The following is an 18,110-nucleotide window of genomic DNA, read 5'->3' on the forward strand; positions in this document are numbered from 1 at the left end:
CGAGAGTTTCCACGGCTTCCTTTTCCCTCGGTCCGATTTCACAAACACATTTACCCCCGTTACAGTTACATCATCTGCAAAGCTTTTTCTTTAAAAACAAACAAAAAACCAACATGCACCTCCAGCATTTTATACAAGAGTATAATACAAAATAAGGCATTTCATCGTGTTGAGTATTCATGTCGTGTTTTGAGTGTTAATGTGTGTTTTCGTGTGTGTGTGTGTGTGTGTGTGTGTGTGTGTGAGCGTGTGTACATAGCAAACACATTTTAATGTTATTTCTTTTTGCCCGCCTATAAAAAGACTGCAAAAAACAAACATAAAGTCAAGATAACTCTTACTTAAAATATATATATTTGTCATATACATTTAGGTATATATTCATATGTAAAAAAAACAAAACAAGGAAAAAAAAAAGGGGGGGGAAGAGGGGAAGAGAAAAGCCCAAGAGGTCCCTTTTGATAGGCCAGTTCTCAAAAAGCCACCTCACCACATCAACCCCCACCCACCCCCTCATTCCATGACCTCGCTGGGCGCCACTGTGACCAGCTGCAAGGGGATCTCCTGATTGGCTACAAGGTCGTGCGCGTTGGTGGCCTGGAGGATGAGCGTTGTTCCGTCCGTGTTGATGATGGCGTCGGAGGTGGGCGGAGACGTGGAGGGGGGCACCCCGCCTTTTTTATTCTGGTGAGTCTTTATGTGCTTGGCCAGGTGGTCGCTCCGCATGAACCTCTTGGAGCACTCTGAGCACACAAACTTCTTCTCCCCTGCAGGGTCCAACAAGCACACATCAGTGGCGACGCACATTTTTGTCTGCAACTAACTGAACTGGAGCATTTGGAGACTTTGTCGCTTGTTTCTAGCATCAGATCCTTCACTTAGCAGTGGGGACGGCTCCCTCGAGCCTACTCAGGACCCCATTTTAAGCATTTCCTTTCCAAAACCCTCTTCTTAGTGTAACTGTTAAATAGTTTTCAGCATCACATTAATTTAGAGTCATAACATTTCAGGGCCTTTACCTCACAATATAAAGCATGTTGACATGAATCTTGATTTTGAGCAAATAAAAGAAAGAAAAACATCCCTACAGCATGATGATGACGCTGCACACTGGACAATAGGGATGCCGTTAATGAGTTGCCTTTCCTCACTAAGATGCTACAGAGCAACTTTATTGCAACGCGACTTGATTTGCAGCCCTTGTCGAGGTCATGTGACCTTTCCTCTCTTCCATACATCTTAAAAAATATGTGATGTTGAAACCATAGATCTCTAATCTGATTCTACACTGAACTTCCATCTCCTCAAAGGAAGTGTGGATCTCACTCATCGTGACCACTGGATTCTTGGAGTCACGTGAGCAAGAGCCTTCATCACCATCTACTCAGATTCACGACATCACCTGGTTGATCAGGTGACCATATGACCCAAGACTCAATGCAAAATCTGGGATCAGATCCTAAACTTTGGTTTCCTCCCTCACCGACTTAGAGGGTTTTCAAAATAAAAGCCAAAAAGGAACCCAAAGGCTTTACCAAGATAGCAAGACTGAGCAGCTACACCTCTACATTAATACTGCTGGAAGACTGTTGATGGATTTAATGATTTATTAATGACAGACGGTCACATATTGCATCATTGTGATAGAAATGTGATCGCAGTAATGGGGTCAGATTTCTAAAGAAATCAGAGCCTGACTCTAGTTGTCGTTTAACCCAAAGTATTAATTAAGGACAAGCACACATCACAAGTTTGTCATCACAGCCCCCGACTACATCTCAGGCTTTATCACAGCAACGGCAGCCTCGTTAAAATGATTTAATAAAAATGCTTCGTGCTGAGTTGATATTATCTGCTACTTAACTGCTCAGATGAACAATGATGTAATTTCAAGTGTTTATTAGCTGATTCAATTCATTTCAACTACAAATAAAATAAAACTGATATCGCTGATGATCTGCTGTGAAGTGTCGGTTTCTCACTTTTTTTTCCCTTCGTGTTTCACACGTCTTTGCTGAACATTGCGTGATCGCAAACCAAAGCTCTGGACAGCAGCAGCAGCAGACATGAAAACATTTTGTAACTGTAACATTGTAACGGCAACGCGATCCCCACATGAGCTCCGACCATAAAACTGTTACTTTGTTGTTATTCTTTTCTTTTTTTTCCCAATTTCAAAACAAAAAGCGTGTCGACAGGTGATCTCACCTGTGTGCGTCCTCCTGTGTCTCTGCAGCTCGTCGCTCCTGGTGAATCTCTTCCCACAGAACATCCAGTTGCAGACGAAGGGTCTCTCGCCGCTGTGCCAGCGCAGGTGAGCTCGGAGGTGGGATGTCTTCCCGTAAACCTTGCCGCAGCCGGCGATGTGGCAGATGTGCTGCTTCTTCTTCCCCATACCTGAACCCCTGTGGAAACGAGGGAGAGTGAAGATAAGAGGGAAGTGCTTCCATTTTCCAAACTTTGCATTTACTAGTGTTTCCTTTTTTGTTCTGCTGGTCAAAGGTGAGCTCAGCACCTACACCTCCTGTTATCCATGGCGTGTGTGTGTGTGTGTTCTCAGAGGCCCACCTTCCTCCAGACTCTTTGCAGTTGGGGCAGGTGCAGGCGACTCTGCGGAGCCTTTTGCCCTCCCCGCTCGGCGTCTCCATGTCCTCGTCTCCCATCTGAACACGCAGGTTGTTCAAGTCGCTGGGGTTCAACGTGGAATCCCCGCTCAGCTGCCACTCCTCAGAGTCTGGCTCTTCCTTTATCTGGATACCTGAGCAGAGGAAAACAGAATGAAAGAGGGAGATTTAAGAAACTGTAAGGGATTAACTAAATGAATGAAATGAGGAGTGATATATGCACAAGCATACAGCCACGTACCTGCTGGACTGTTTGCATCCTCTCCCTGCGAGTACTGGACCCCAGTTTGTGTTATAGAGTTAACTGTGACTGTTTGGAGGTTGGGCAGGCTGACCTGGCCTGTCTGGCCCAGGGGAAGGGTCTGGACTGGGGCTAAAGTCAACTGTTGGGCCTGGCCCTGACCCTGGGGCAGCTGAAGTCCTTGGAGTGACTGGACACCCTGAACCTAAGAGAGAAAACAGATGTTTTTGGGAATCTTATGGCAAAGCAAGCTCACCTGAAAGAGCAAAACAGCCCCTTGAACTTACCTGGAAGGTCTGCCACTGGATCTGTCCAGTAGCAGTGACAGTTTGGGCCTGGATGAGAAAGGTCCCAGGGTTGACCAGCTGCACGCTCTGTAGAGTCTGACCTGCTCCTGCAGTCAGGTCCTGACCCTGAGCCACCTGGGCTACCTGGGCCTGACTGTCCCCAGACAGCTGCAAGATGGGCTGTGAGATAGTGGTGGCATTGGAGGATGACACCTGCAGGAATAAATTACACTTTTAAACAAGGGCCAAAAAAGTAGAATTCATATGTTTCCCCCTTTTTTTCTTTTTTTTTTTGAATGCAGTACTTTCTGCAGCGGAGAAACTGCACATTACCGCTTTATGTAAAGGCCCAAATAACACAAGTGCATGAAAAAAATTAACCAAACCTATTATCAGCAGTGCACTTTTAGGCCCTTTTGCTTTGTATCATGTGCAGATGCCTTCTTGTCAATCACATCTACTAGAAATTATCCCCCCAAAATTGTAAAAAGACAGATGTGAGATGCACTGCAGCGCTCTGATCTAAAGAAGAACTGATGAAAGTACACAAAGCTACATTTTTATGGCCTGACAAACCAAAGAACTGCATTTTTCGAGTGAAAAGAAAGTGGACATCAGCAACAGACTGAGAGGAACCATCAGCAGGAAGAACAGGAAAAGTGTGATCAGTATGTGTCAGTGTGCAGTGATTTAAAAAACAATTTTCAAATATGAGTTGAGGCCACAATATTTTTGTGAATGCATTTGTGTTGCAGTTGGATGTTGATTATTCAGACAGCTGTGAGTAACAGTTTCATAAGTCTTTTAGTTGACTGCTAGCATGACACGCTGTGCTGAAATAATAGAGACATTGTGCAATCAAATGACTTTAGCCAGCTACATCATTTTAACATGATTTCAGCCCTCAGTCGAGCCCAGGTTCTTGGTGCGTTTCCATAGGAACCACCAGGTGGTCTTGGCCAAAATATGTTCTGCGATACACATCAGTCACAATAAAAACTTCAACAAACATAAAGAGGAGTTTGTAAACTTTAAATGCACACCTTAAAGCAGTGCCTCACAGACATTATTGGCCTTGGGGTGATTAGAAGAATCTGCTTAACCCCTCATTACTTGGGCTGGGTGTCATTTTTCACATTCTGTTGCCAGTAACGACAAAGTTATTAAATTGTGTTTACTTTACAGGTTATTATTATTACTATTATTATAGATTTTCTTTAGTATCTTTTTCATTAACAAATGTTTTCTAAGTGTTGTGGGGTTGTTGTGCAAAACCTTCCCATTAAACTGGCAACAGTATGACTAAAGCTGGGAATCTGTCAACTCTTGCAACAAATAAGTCTTCAGGAATGACGATATTCCAGGACCTATTGTCCCCACTTATGGCTTTAGTGCAGACCAAAAACTTTTCCTTTTGAGATTGCTTCATTTTATTAAATTGCTCACTTATAATTTAAATTGTAATCAAATGTCTCCAGAGACCATTGGGCATGACACACATTCACATGACATGCTGCTAAAGCCACACACGCTGACCTGGATTTGCTGCAGGTGGTTGTGGGAGTTGTAGTTCTCCGAGGACGACAGATCAGACACGCCTGCGGACACGGCAGTCGCCTGGGTGAGAACTCCTGTGCCGTCGATGGTCTCAGGAAGCTGGGCGGAGTTGGAAGAGGAAGTGGTTGTTGGCACGTAGAGCTCTTGGTTGGCGCTCGGGTCACTCACAGTGACCAGCGACTGTTTGGCTCCGGTGTCCTGGTTCTGGGTGTCGAGAGCCTGGCTGCTCATTATCAACTGGCCTTCAGGTGTGACTCCTGTTGCGATGGGGACCGTCTGAGCCCCGGTCAGCCCCAGCGACTCCAGATCCACACTGTTTATAGGGACGAATGTTATGTTGCCAGGAAGCCCTACAGGCATGGTGCCCGTGTACGCCGAACCTCCAGCTAGCGAAACGCCTTGGATCGACTGAACCTGCCCCGCCTGTGTCAAGAGATCTGTGGTTGCCGTCGTGGCACAGCTGATTCCAATGCTGCCCTGGCTGCCATCTTGGAGTAGCTGAATCTGCCCCGTACCGTCATCCAAACCCTGCGTGGGGAATCCTGCAATTGTCCCATCTGCATTTTGGATTTGAGGGATGACCTGAAAGACAGAGCGGGGGGGGGCAGCTTTGAGCATGCTGATCACCTATGCTGGAGTGCTCTGATCTATATGTTTTTCTTTGTTCATCTTTTTTTTTACCTGATACTGAATGCCCGACACTCCATTTGCTGCAGCCTCACTCCCGGTTGCTGTAACATATATGGGCTGGCTGGGAATACTCCCAATAGGAAGCACGTACTGCCCGTTGGACGTGATAATCCCCGAGTTTGGAATGTGAACGACTCCCTGGTCTTCCTTCCCAGCCGATACGGGAGTCAACACCTCCCATCGATCTGAGCTCGTCAGCTGAATGGCTGACATATCTGTCGTCTGGGAGCACAATCAAAAGTCACATTAACAGGGACAGATCACACTTCCAACAGGGAGACAGTGACTCCTCTCAGCTTCAGATTAGATCACAGTCTGGCTATTGTCTACCAATCAGGTTTGGATTCAGAAACTGTGCAGATGCACGAAAGGAACAAGTGGAGCACGGGCAGGAGTAGATCATGCAGCATTTAAAGTCACAAGAAAGATGTGAGCACTACCAGCACACATACACATATACAGAGTGAAGATAGCAGGCTCAGATACAGCCGAGAGCAGGGTGTGGGGGATGGGTGGCCATTACAACACAACTCCAAGCTACTGTTTTGATTATGGACGCTATCCGTGCTACATTATCCCACCCCTGCATCCTTCGAGCCCAAGGTACACCGGCTATCTTCCAGCGAGCCGACCCAAGTGACTGACTTCAGTGTCCTACCCACTATGGGCGGGTTTTACAGGGGTAAAGTGGGTGGCCGTTATTGAGGGGAACACAGGAAGTGTACGGCTTTCTCCCCATGCCATCAAAATGTTAAAACCTGTGAACTTCATGCTCCCAAAACAAAACACAACCGAGAAATCGAAAGCGAGCGAGAAAGACGAGCTAGAAAATGTCGGATACCTGTGTTTCCGCGGCGCCGCCGGGTTGCAGAAACTCGCTTTGACTGCTGTCCACGTCCGCGGACGCCATTTCTCCTTGTTTCAGAGGCTGCTCTGGCGCTAGCAGGGAGAGAGGGGGAAACTCAGCAAAACTCTGTAATCTTCAACTCCTGCCTGCCAGAAAAGCCCGCAAAGCATCCCCACTCTCCGGTCCCAAAAGGAGCCGACTGCGAAATTCTACTTTGCAGCGGAGGTTCTGAAGAAATTTGGGGGGCCGAGCTCGACTGTTTACTTTGTCAACTCCGTGGCTAGCCAGCTAGCTCAGTCAGCTAACCATATCGAGCTCGTTAGCAGCAGAGCTAAAGATAAAAAGACGTAGCTCGCTCGGCTCCAGCTCTCACAAACTCACCGATTAGCTGCACGCTTCGATGTGCTGAACGTTTACGTACCAGTCATAGCGTGAGTGGTAGTAACCCAGGGGATTATCGGATCAACTAAACTCCGAACATGATTATTTTATCAAAGGCGGGCCAGTGTTGATCGGCGAATTCGGGTCGATTTTTTTTCTATTTTGATTGACGGTGCGGGAAACACAAAAAGGTGGGACTAACAAGCTTGACCGTCGAATTTGCATCACATTACAGGACGTTCCGCCCTTCTTCTCTACGTCGATTGGCTGAGCGGAGGTTGTGGTGGAACGTCATTGGTTAAAATCGGGCGCCAGTCATTTTTTTGTAGGACGAGTGTTTCCTGTTTGTTGAAGGAGACAAGAGAAGGAATGCAGTTGTTGAAATTTAAACAGGGCTTAGTTTGAATACGGAGACGCTCCAGTACAAAAAAAAATAGTTATTTATTTATTTTGTATTGCTTTATCTCTTTTGATTTGCTTTCGCTTTAAAGCCGTAGACGTTTGCGATACGAGGGGATTTTTTAAAAAAAAGTTCAAACTACTTATGTTCACTGCAAACGTCATTTAACCTCCATAATTACAACCAGGCAGCTTCACACCGAGAGCTAGCTCGTTGTAATAGTTAATTCCACATCCCAAATGCCACATAATTAAAGAAAGCAGTGCTATCAAACATCGGGAGCTCTTTAATTCACTTAATTCGGGATTAAAACGTCCAAATGTTTCAACCACTGCAGATCTGTTTGTCTTTTGAGTTTATAAACCCATAAAAATATGTTAAAATAAACGTTTAAAAATTAAATTCGTTCTATAATAATAATACATTTTATTTATGAGCGCCTTTCAAGTCACCCAAGGACACTTTACAATAGGATAAAACACTTAGTAAAACAATGGCAGAATAAGAACAATAAAATAAAAGCACACGATAAAATGAACAAACAGTGGATTCACAGTGAATATGCAGATTTGAACAGATGAGTTTTGAGTTGGGATTTAAACTGGGGGAGAGAACCAATATTTCTTATTTCTGGGGGCAGAGTTCCACAACCTGGGAGCAGAGCAGCTGAAAGCTCTGCTTCCCATGGTGGTGAGGCGGAAGGAAGGTACAGTAAGCTGGATAGAAGAAGAACGAAGTGAACGGGCAGAACAAGTGGTGGTTAACAGGTCAGAAAGGTAAGAAGGAGCGAGGTTATGAATGGCCTTGAAGGTGAGCAGATTATTTGTTCTGGCTAAATTTCATGTGTGGGTCCACGATGAAAGCTTATCCATATATGAAAATAGGTTAAAAACATTTTTATAACCACCAACTTTGAATTAAGCTGCCACATGACTGTATCACTTAGTGCATGAAGCCCAGTGAAGTAATAAGACCGACCTCCAGAACGTGTGAAAAGTACAGCAAAGCAGTCTTTCGTGTCCGTGTAAAAGTATACAACTGCTCTGGTAGCGTCCTTAGACACTTTGTTACTAGCAGGACAAAAAAAGAAGTGTCAAAGAACAGAGAGATAAGCCACCATTGTTCAATGAAGCTTCATCAGAAATGGTCTCAGTGGAAGGTTGACTATGAAGAAACCACTGTGTAGGAGGAGAAATGGTGAGAAAAGGTTGAGGTATACCAAATTACACAAAGACTGAAAATAAAATCAGTGGCAACAGGCCTTATGGAGCGATGAATTCGTATTTGACATTTTTGGTAATATGTTTTTGTTTTTCAATATGTACAAAGGTAAGGAGAGATACGGAAGAGGATTAGGGCCACTGGAAAAAAAAAAAAAAGAATTCTGACTTTAATCTCAGAATTCTGACTTTATTCTCAGAATTCTGACTTTTTTCTCAGAATTCTGACTTTTTTCTCAGAATTCTGACTTTAATCTCAGAATTCTGACTTTTTTCTCAGAATTCTGACTTTTTTCTCAGAATTCTGACTTTAATCTCAGAATTCTGACTTTTTTCTCAGAATTCTGACTTTATTCTCAGAATTCTGAGATTAAAGTCAGAATTCTGACTTTATTCTCAGAATTCTGAGATTAAAGTCAGAATTCTGACTTTAATCTCAGAATTTTGAGGTGGGCACCTGCAGGCTTCCAGCTTCGGTGACAGCGATGTGTCCAGTTTGGCAGGTGGAGAACTAATTCACTAAATATGGTGGATATAAGTGACTTTTTGCATGGCCGAGGGGTCCCCGAAGATGCTATTTTATTAATGGAAGAGCAGAAGGTGAGTAACAAAAAAGAGAAATAGTTTGGTGTCTCCTATTTTTACAGGAAAACAGTTACGGTACAGTTACGGTTAGCTGTTAGCATGCTTGTTAGCTTATAATGTTATATAGGAATGAACGTGTTTCACGATGTTACAGTATACTAGGTGAATTGACGTTTTAACTGTTGTTGATCGCAGGATCATCCCAGATGGGTTCGTTGCATTTTATTTTATTGTTCTACTATTTCAGAGTTTTTCAAGGCAGTTAAGCGGAGCTGTGTTACAGATGCTAGCCGCCTGCCAATATCACTGATATATTTGATGTGTACAAGTAAGTTACACTTAGTACAGCGGAGGAGAGAAGCTGTAATGAATGTTTATGCGGATATTTCACTCAGAAAAATGGGTGGCGTTCATACACAGCCACCGACACAGCCCCGGTTGTTGTTCTGACGGTGGCCGACTGACGATCCCCTCACAACAGGTTAGCTAACACAAACTAATGTAGTGCATGTAACTGTGTATACGTTAGTGGTACAGTGTCGGAAGAAATGAGCAAACTGTTTATAATGTCAGAATGACATCATCTTTCTCCTATATATAAAAGTGCTGGCTGAGGAGCGCTGCCGGGTTGAACTTTGACCTCGGAGTGACGTGACGTTTGTTCGCACAACCAATAGAAGTGCAGAAAGTCGCAAATCAGGCATATTGTTCGCATAAACACAAAAATAAATAACGAAATAATCCCGATATTGTGCCAAAGACTGATTTACAATGTTACTTTGTGTTCTATGTGTAATACCTTTGCTTAAATGACTAAATGGACTGTGTATTTATGACTCTGCGTTATAGTCTTACATACATAAGTAACATTCATATGTACAGATAAAAATGTTCAGAGCTATGTACAAAAGCGTGTACACAAAAGTCTACTGCTGATCGAGCTGCTCAGTGGTCGTACAGTCTCATGCAGAGAGCGTGGAGGTGTTGTCCATGGTGGATGTTAGCTTAGACAACATCCTCTCCTCCCCAGTCTGCTCAGTGGACTTTAGCAGACCGCTAAAGCTGGCCCTCCCGACCAGTTTGTTAAGTTTCCCCCTGTCCCTCTCTGCCATTCCACCACTCCAGCAGACCACAACATAAAAGACAGCAGACGCCACCACAGTGTCGTAGAACATCCTTAGAAGACGTACTACCTACATCATAACCAATCAAGTCCCGCTTTTTTTTAAATACAGAAGAGGATTTATTATTTACTGAAAGGCTATGCCTTAGTTTGCTTCTTTCATTATTGTGTTTCGCCCTGCATAAAATAGATAGCTTTTCTGATAACTACAGTCAATACTCTCCTACTGGCATTAGCGGTGACCTAAGAGGCTTAACTTTAATATTGCTTTGCAGTGTAAATGTTGCAGAAAATGACTGTCTTTTCTTTCTTCCTGTGTGCAGATTGACTGTGACGTCATAGCGCTGATGGATGACGCAACTTTGGCAAACTACATTCCCTCGTACGGAGACCGAATTGCCGTCTTCAATTTCTGCAAAAGCAAGCAACCACTGTCAAAAAGAAAACTAGGACTTCTGCAAAAACTTCGTGAGAAAATGAAAACCAGAAAAGAAAGTCCAAAGGAGAACACTTCACATACAGATGCAGGAATAAGACAGACAAAGAAGCAAAAAGCAACACGCAATGTTGAGATAGGATGGATACATTGTGATGGAAAAATAGCCAAACAGGTGAGAGCGAAGCAGGGAGGTGGCACTAGAAAAATTCAAATGGCCACTGATGCTGGATTAAAAGATATTCTTCAGGAAGGAAAGAAACTTTTTTTTCCTAATGGCATATCTCCTAAGGGATGTGAAACAGATTTTGAGTTTGAGGTTTGGGACTTTAAACAGAACCACCTTACTGATGATACCTGCCAGTCTATTGGCAATATGTATGAGGCAGCGAGACTGACAATGTTACGCTTCTACATTGCAACAAAACCAAAAGATCCTGAAGAAGATGCCAGCGAGACATCTGAAGTGGTGTTTGTCTCAGAAAGCAGTGGCAGTGATATTAATCCATTGCAAGTGGGGGAAGTCAGGGGTAATTTTGATGAAGTCATCGCTGGTTCAGAAATTTTAGATGATCCAGAAATTACTTTTGGTCCAATTTTTGATGCTGAAGAAGATACAGAAGACACATTAGTCTATGAGGGTTTTCTTGTACCCCTCAGTCCACCTAATTCAGAGAACATAATAACAATCACCATACGTCATACTGACACTTTACATGACATGATTACTGCTTTCTCTGATGAGGAGATTTTGACCAAAACACTGAATGTGAAGCGCATACTTCCAGACAACACAGAAGAACCAGGCACTGGATCAGGAATACTAAGAGATGTACTCACATGCTTCTGGCATGAATTTTATGAGCGATGCACCCTAGGTGCAACCATTAGAGTGCCATTCATTCGCCATGATTTTCCTGCTGAAAAATGGAAGGCAGTTGGGCGAATACTCCTGAAAGGTTACCAAGAATGTCAGTATTTTCCAAATAAACTTGCAATCCCTTTTATGGAACAAGTGCTTTTCAGTGGTGTTTACAGTGATCTTAAAGCACACTTTCTACAGTTTGTCAGCAGCCAAGAATGTGATGTTTTGATGGAAGCAGTAAAAGATTTCTCTGCAGTTGACTTGGATGATCTTGTGGAAATTCTTGACAGTTATGGCTGTAGAAAAAGAATCACTGCTGAGACTCTTCCTACAATCCTTGATGAAATAGCACACAAAGAGCTTGTCCAAAAACCAATGTTTTTTATTGACTGCTGGCGGGAGATCATCGACCCCCATATCTCCCTCAGTCCGGAGGGACTGACCAAGTTATTCTCTGAACTGCAACCAACTTCAAAAAAAGTGTGCCAGCTGCTGAAATTTGCTGTGGATTTGACTCCACAACAAAAAGAAGTGAAAAATCATCTCAAAAGATTCATCAGAGAGCTGGATAACATTAAACTTCAGAAATTTATGCGTTTCTGCACCGGATCTGACCTTATAGTAACAAACAGTATTTATGTGGAATTTCAAGATATGACAGAGTTTACAAGAAGACCAGTCGGACGCATGTGTGGGAATGTTCTGCAGCTAGCTAACAGCTATGAAAACTTCCCAGATTTTCGTTCTGAATTTAATGCAGTTCTTGAAAGTAATGTCTGGGTGATGGACATTGTTTAGACTCTCACAGCAATGCGCTACATTTGAACTGCTCATGCACACTAGAGCATAACTGTAAAGAGATGTTAGGAATATGTATTTTTATGTATTTTGAACTTATACAGTATACTTTTTTTAATTAGAGAGAAGTTTCTCATCTCTGTTAGAAGTCTAGTTTTGGCTAATATTTCATTTTCTTTTATCATTTTGAGTTTTACATAATACAGTCACAAAACAAAACGAACAGGTACACTGTTTACTACCATATCCAGAGCTGTCTTCACCAAATCCAAGCTTTCCAGCTGTAAGACAGAAACCTTCAGCAAAAGCATGAAGAAAGATTACTTAAGATCTATAAACTATAATTAAACTGCTCTTAAACATTCTTTAATGCACCATGTGTGGTGTGAGAGCTCAGCACAGTCAAATACTTTTGTAAGTAATTAGTAGAAAGACTAATTCATTCAGATGGTATTTTCTTATTAGGTCAGGGCTAAAACTGAACATAGTTATAACGTAAAAGTAATGCTGTTATGCAACACTGTATTGTAAAAGGAATAAGTACAATTTTATACTTTAGCATTTGTCATGTCTGAAAACATTTTGCTTTACAGTATATGCAATTTTTAGTTAAGGTAGGTTAAGGTATCAAAGTTTGGCATTTGTTGTTGATTACAAAGGTTCCATATAAAGTTGGTGAAAATATTTTTTTAAATTCCAGTATTTTCTTAATGTCATATTGTTTCTAAGCATACCTGTTATTCATCCATCAAATTGATTCAAGCTGCTTAAAGGATTCAGTCTGTTTTGAAGATGGTTATTGATTACTGAGATCATAAATAAACACTGTACACTTCAGTGCAGTGGTCAAGTACTGTGATTATTCAGGCATCCTTTTGTAATGCCAAATTGTCATGTTCTCAGATATAGTATTAATCTTAACACCTGAAAAAATGTCTTGTTACTGCCAGAAATTATGCATTTTTATTTGTATGCATGTATGTTCTCAGTCATTCACACTTGTTTTTATTTCTATACCATAGATGACACTGAAGGAATATGTGATACCACAATAGCCAGTGTTCATGGTCTTTACAGTAAGTCACTGATGTATACTGATGCATAACAAGACTATATGAGATCTATAAGTTTGTTTTAAAAGTTGAGTCATTCTTGTTACAGGGCAGCTTATACGGTTATGAGTTTTAGCCATGTTATTGGCATTGGAAAGAACAGGTTTCTTGTAAACTTTTTCCAATAAAATGTTACTGTACACAGTACATTTGTATTGTTGTTTTGAATATGTTCATCAAACTCCATATCTATTTGAACATGCCAGAATTCAAGAGACTGCCACACATGAGCTCAGTAACATGGAAGAATACCATTTATTTTTAATTTCAAATATTTCATAAAGATACACAAATATAAATGTAAAACATGTTGCACTTAATGGGACAATAACTTGGTTCCACTTGCAGGAACTGTTTTGTTGCATTGTTGCTGGGATACTACAAATAAAAGTCAAAATATTTTTGGTATGTTTCTTATAATTTTAGGATTCATATCATGAAGGAGCCTTGTATACAACAGCTAACACTGAATCAGTATAGCAATGATTCGTGGTCATTTTACATGAAAAACCAGCTAAAATATCTTACAACTAACAGAAGTGAAATACATTAATAATTAAGTGATGGATCTTCATATGGGTAAATGATTATAATAGCTTTGCTTTAATATAATTGCACTAAAAGCTCCCCAAAAGGCATAACGACTTTAAATATTAACAATGATACGTTTATAGAAACATGCTGTTGTCAAGACCTAGAATTGTTAATGCTACTATGGTTTGCTGAAACATACCACAGATAACCCGGGCACTTAGCATATCATATGCTGGTGCCTGGGTTTCCAGCCATGAATATTAAGAGTAAAGGTTGATACAGAAAACAATGAGCAGGGAGCTGGTCAGTTTATATTTTATATACTATGCACATGTCTGGCAACAAAACACAGAAATTTATATTGCAATTTACTGGTAGGCAGGTTTACACCACTTATGATTCAATCAAAAATATAACATTTGTAAATGCAGTTTAATGTATGGCCTTTTAAAAGGATTGACATGTGTTTCATAACTGATTGATAATATCACAATATTCAGCTTTTTCAAGTAATATATAAACATTTCTGTTTAATGGTAGTGTGAATGTAGAAAAACATTTTTCATTTAATGCAGTGCAGAAATACCTGCATAAAAGGTACCTGTAAGACATGGCACCTACTATCAAATCACGTTATCAAGATAAAGAGAAATATTTTGTATTTATTTGTACATTTACACACTGAAGTTCCTTAAATACTTTGCAGTATTTCTTCTCTTAACCTAATGTACAGATCCGCAGCACCAAGTGGATCTCCTGGGGCATCCCATTCATTTTCTACCATAAGCAGACAACACAGTTCAAAGACTGTTTCATCACAGGGGTGTTGACCTTTTGGGCTACACTCTTCCATACACAAAGTGATATCCTCCATAGAAATAGGCTTCAGTCTATCCTCAGCACTGTGCAGCTCTGGAAATGAGTACATTACTACTGGTCGACCCGATGCTGCACTACCACTTGGCCGGATTTTGTGCGAGTTCCATGTGTTCACAACTTCATCAAGTTCATCCTACATGAAAAACAACACAATATAAGTACCGGTATATGAAACAGACCATGTACCAGTAGATTTAGCCAAAGTTGAGGCTTATTAACTCATTAATCAACAGACATAGAAACTGACCTCTAATTAATGTAAAACCAAGCAGCAACAACAAAAGAGCACTTTCACTAAACAGCACATGGACACAGAATGGTGCTGCATGATTCTGCTGTTGAATAGATAGCCCAACACTTTATACTCAGTGTGCAATGATTCTACAATAAATTTTCAATAGAGAATTAACCAAATGATAGGATTGCTTTCTGAAACCGTGCCCAAAGGACCACTAGGTAACAGACTCCATAGTAATTTAAACCATGTGGCAATAAATAAAAAAAAATGCTCCATGCACCTGTGCTGAGAAAGGTGCAGTTACTTCCACTGATAACATGAATACAATTCCATCAAAGTATTAAAATGGAATCCCAAAAAGTTGATTCTGTTCATCTGGATGTAGCGTTTTCAGTGTGAGAAATGTTCTGTCAAAAAACATTCCTTACCTGGCTGATTGAGCATGCATCAAGACATATTAAAATGGAAATAAAATTCATATTTAATTTAAAGAAAAAAAATGTTCTAACCATATTTATATTTTCTATTTATGCAGCTAAGACATTACATAGCATGAGCACATGCTTTTACCTGAATAAGATTGAGAAAGCAGAATTGGATAAGACTTTTGTCCAAAAAATCCCCTGTGAAGTGGCCATCATCCTGAAAAGTTTGAAATAAGTTCATCCAAAATTGTGCACTCTGTTTGCGTAGGGTAGCCCACCATCCTTCTATACGTTGGTTGGCCGTACTTCTTCCGTAAAGGAAACTTTTCTCACCTGCAAAACTGTCTGTGTGGTTTCTCCGTAAAAACATCTGCATTTGTTCGACACAACCATTTTCGGTACCTCGGTCAGCACGTAACCTTTCTGGACATCCGCTGATGCATGAAACTGTTTTCAGAAAATAACTTGCAATCAATTTAGGGTCACTGTTTGTAGTATAAGCCTCCATCCATAAAACATAGCGGCTAAAACCATCTATGCAGCCACTGATAGCAATACCATATGGTTTCAACTTGTCATAGCCATCCATGTGCCAGAGAGCATTTGGCCCTCTGCAGCTGTACTGTCGTCTTCTCAACCGTCGAGCTCGTCTCAGTTCCACACCTTGAGGGTCAAGCAATTTGATTATGCATCTTACAGTATCTTGTGACACCACAAATCCATGTTGAATTGCACGTAGATGTAGCCAACGATAACCTTGCATCTGTCCATTTGTCATGATCTCTTGTTGGACAAAGGCTAGCACTTCCTCCAAGTTTGATTGATTCTTCCTTCTAAAAAGCCCAAGTCTTTTACAAATTCTCTTTAGAGTTCGAACACTTATAATTGTCTGATGACTATGTGCTAAAATTGAAAGTATTTCTTTGTTACTGAAAGAAAGTCTGAAATACAGTCTTATTAAGTCATCCAAATCTGACATGTCAGCCACTGTTTCTCTCACTTTGAGAGGTGAACTTTTTGCAGAAGTCCTAGTTTTCTTTTTGACAGTGGTTGCTTGCTTTTGCAGAAATTGAAGACGGCAATTCGGTCTCCGTACGAGGGAATGTAGTTTGCCAAAGTTGCGTCATCCATCAGCGCTATGACGTCACAGTCAATCTGCACACAGGAAGAAAGAAAAGACAGTCATTTTCTGCAACATTTACACTGCAAAGCAATATTAAAGTTAAGCCTCTTAGGTCACCGCTAATGCCAGTAGGAGAGTATTGACTGTAGTTATCAGAAAAGCTATCTATTTTATGCAGGGCGAAACACAATAATGAAAGAAGCAAACTAAGGCATAGCCTTTCAGTAAATAATAAATCCTCTTCTGTATTTAAAAAAAAGCGGGACTTGATTGGTTATGATGTAGGTAGTACGTCTTCTAAGGATGTTCTACGACACTGTGGTGGCGTCTGCTGTCTTTTATGTTGTGGTCTGCTGGAGTGGTGGAATGGCAGAGAGGGACAGGGGGAAACTTAACAAACTGGTCGGGAGGGCCAGCTTTAGCGGTCTGCTAAAGTCCACTGAGCAGACTGGGGAGGAGAGGATGTTGTCTAAGCTAACATCCACCATGGACAACACCTCCACGCTCTCTGCATGAGACTGTACGACCACTGAGCAGCTCGATCAGCAGTAGACTTTTGTGTACACGCTTTTGTACATAGCTCTGAACATTTTTATCTGTACATATGAATGTTACTTATGTATGTAAGACTATAACGCAGAGTCATAAATACACAGTCCATTTAGTCATTTAAGCAAAGGTATTACACATAGAACACAAAGTAACATTGTAAATCAGTCTTTGGCACAATATCGGGATTATTTCGTTATTTATTTTTGTGTTTATGCGAACAATATGCCTGATTTGCGACTTTCTGCACTTCTATTGGTTGTGCGAACAAACGTCACGTCACTCCGAGGTCAAAGTTCAACCCGGCAGCGCTCCTCAGCCAGCACTTTTATATATAGGAGAAAGATGATGTCATTCTGACATTATAAACAGTTTGCTCATTTCTTCCGACACTGTACCACTAACGTATACACAGTTACATGCACTACATTAGTTTGTGTTAGCTAACCTGTTGTGAGGGGATCGTCAGTCGGCCACCGTCAGAACAACAACCGGGGCTGTGTCGGTGGCTGTGTATGAACGCCACCCATTTTTCTGAGTGAAATATCCGCATAAACATTCATTACAGCTTCTCTCCTCCGCTGTACTAAGTGTAACTTACTTGTACACATCAAATATATCAGTGATATTGGCAGGCGGCTAGCATCTGTAACACAGCTCCGCTTAACTGCCTTGAAAAACTCTGAAATAGTAGAACAATAAAATAAAATGCAACGAACCCATCTGGGATGATCCTGCGATCAACAACAGTTAAAACGTCAATTCACCTAGTATACTGTAACATCGTGAAACACGTTCATTCCTATATAACATTATAAGCTAACAAGCATGCTAACAGCTAACCGTAACTGTACCGTAACTGTTTTCCTGTAAAAATAGGAGACACCAAACTATTTCTCTTTTTTGTTACTCACCTTCTGCTCTTCCATTAATAAAATAGCATCTTCGGGGACCCCTCGGCCACGCAAAAAGTCACTTATATCCACCATATTTAGTGAATTAGTTCTCCACCTGCCAAACTGGACACATCGCTGTCACCGAAGCTGGAAGCCTGCAGGTGCCCACCTCAAAATTCTGAGATTAAAGTCAGAATTCTGACTTTAATCTCAGAATTCTGAGAATAAAGTCAGAATTCTGAGAAAAAAGTCAGAATTCTGAGATTAAAGTCAGAATTCTGAGAAAAAAGTCAGAATTCT

General features: G+C 41.3%; 3 protein-coding genes across 7 annotated transcripts; 1 reads left to right on the forward strand and 2 right to left on the reverse strand.

The window, feature by feature from the left end:
• Positions 1 to 331: 331 nt before the first annotated feature.
• Positions 332 to 6,864, reverse strand: LOC147307064 (transcription factor Sp3-like). 2 transcript variants are annotated; one of them, XM_086275746.1, is made up of 9 exons: positions 6,668 to 6,864; positions 6,241 to 6,338; positions 5,391 to 5,621; positions 4,689 to 5,291; positions 3,153 to 3,365; positions 2,866 to 3,070; positions 2,569 to 2,758; positions 2,209 to 2,405; positions 332 to 767 (listed from the first exon to the last, which is right to left on the reverse strand). In XM_086275746.1, exons 1-9 carry the CDS (start codon positions 6,672 to 6,674, stop codon positions 514 to 516), a joined length of 1,998 nt encoding a protein of 665 aa, XP_086131872.1. In that variant the 5' UTR covers positions 6,675 to 6,864; the 3' UTR covers positions 332 to 513. The 2 variants fall into 2 exon arrangements, with proteins under 2 accessions (XP_086131872.1, XP_086131873.1); XM_086275747.1 differs by having other exon boundaries at positions 6,628 to 6,864.
• Positions 6,865 to 8,659: 1,795 nt separating this feature from the next.
• On the forward strand, positions 8,660 to 13,371 carry LOC147307065 (uncharacterized). Of its 3 annotated transcripts, XM_086275001.1 has the most exons (3): positions 8,802 to 8,847; positions 9,080 to 9,160; positions 10,279 to 13,370. In XM_086275001.1, exon 3 carries the CDS (start codon positions 10,303 to 10,305, stop codon positions 12,052 to 12,054), a length of 1,752 nt encoding a protein of 583 aa, XP_086131127.1. In that variant the 5' UTR covers positions 8,802 to 8,847; positions 9,080 to 9,160; positions 10,279 to 10,302; the 3' UTR covers positions 12,055 to 13,370. The 3 variants fall into 3 exon arrangements, with proteins under 3 accessions (XP_086131126.1, XP_086131127.1, XP_086131125.1); XM_086275000.1 differs by lacking the exon at positions 9,080 to 9,160 and having other exon boundaries at positions 8,660 to 8,847; positions 10,279 to 13,371; XM_086274999.1 differs by lacking the exon at positions 8,802 to 8,847 and having other exon boundaries at positions 8,854 to 9,313; positions 10,279 to 13,371.
• A 628-nt stretch (positions 13,372 to 13,999) lies between these two features.
• Positions 14,000 to 18,091, reverse strand: LOC147307066 (uncharacterized). 2 transcript variants are annotated; one of them, XM_086275003.1, is made up of 4 exons: positions 17,829 to 18,091; positions 17,516 to 17,596; positions 15,388 to 16,397; positions 14,000 to 14,712 (listed from the first exon to the last, which is right to left on the reverse strand). In XM_086275003.1, the coding sequence occupies exons 3-4, from the start codon at positions 16,219 to 16,221 to the stop codon at positions 14,392 to 14,394; spliced, it is 1,155 nt and encodes a 384-aa protein (XP_086131129.1). In that variant the 5' UTR covers positions 16,222 to 16,397; positions 17,516 to 17,596; positions 17,829 to 18,091; the 3' UTR covers positions 14,000 to 14,391. The 2 variants fall into 2 exon arrangements, with proteins under 2 accessions (XP_086131129.1, XP_086131128.1); XM_086275002.1 differs by lacking the exon at positions 17,516 to 17,596.
• Positions 18,092 to 18,110: the final 19 nt, after the last annotated feature.

The sequence above is a fragment of the Aulonocara sp. 'chitande type north' Nkhata Bay genome, linkage group LG19, assembly GCF_057382095.1.
Source record: "Aulonocara sp. 'chitande type north' Nkhata Bay isolate Kocher_YH1m ecotype deep benthic linkage group LG19, A_spYH_male_GT1.1, whole genome shotgun sequence".
Classification (NCBI taxonomy): Eukaryota; Metazoa; Chordata; class Actinopteri; order Cichliformes; family Cichlidae; genus Aulonocara; species Aulonocara sp. 'chitande type north' Nkhata Bay.

What these genes read in the sequence shown, in the direction of transcription:
- LOC147307064 (XM_086275746.1), bottom strand. An exon ending in GCGGCGCCGCGGAAACACAG is followed by an intron (nt 5,622 to 6,240) that starts GTATCCGACATT and finishes TTGTGCTCCCAG; the next exon opens with ACGACAGATATGTCAGCCAT. An exon ending in ACACAGGAGGACGCACACAG is followed by an intron (nt 768 to 2,208) that starts GTGAGATCACCT and finishes TGGACCCTGCAG; the next exon opens with GGGAGAAGAAGTTTGTGTGC.
- LOC147307066 (XM_086275002.1), bottom strand. Translation starts at nt 16,221, where the DNA reads ATGTCAGATTTGGATGACTTAATAAGACTGTATTTCAGACTTTCTTTC. An exon ending in GCTTTCTCAATCTTATTCAG is followed by an intron (nt 14,713 to 15,387) that starts GTAAAAGCATGT and finishes TTTTTCATGTAG; the next exon opens with GATGAACTTGATGAAGTTGT.
- LOC147307065 (XM_086274999.1), top strand. Translation starts at nt 9,203, where the DNA reads ATGTTTATGCGGATATTTCACTCAGAAAAATGGGTGGCGTTCATACAC. An exon ending in TGACGATCCCCTCACAACAG is followed by an intron (nt 9,314 to 10,278) that starts GTTAGCTAACAC and finishes TCCTGTGTGCAG; the next exon opens with ATTGACTGTGACGTCATAGC.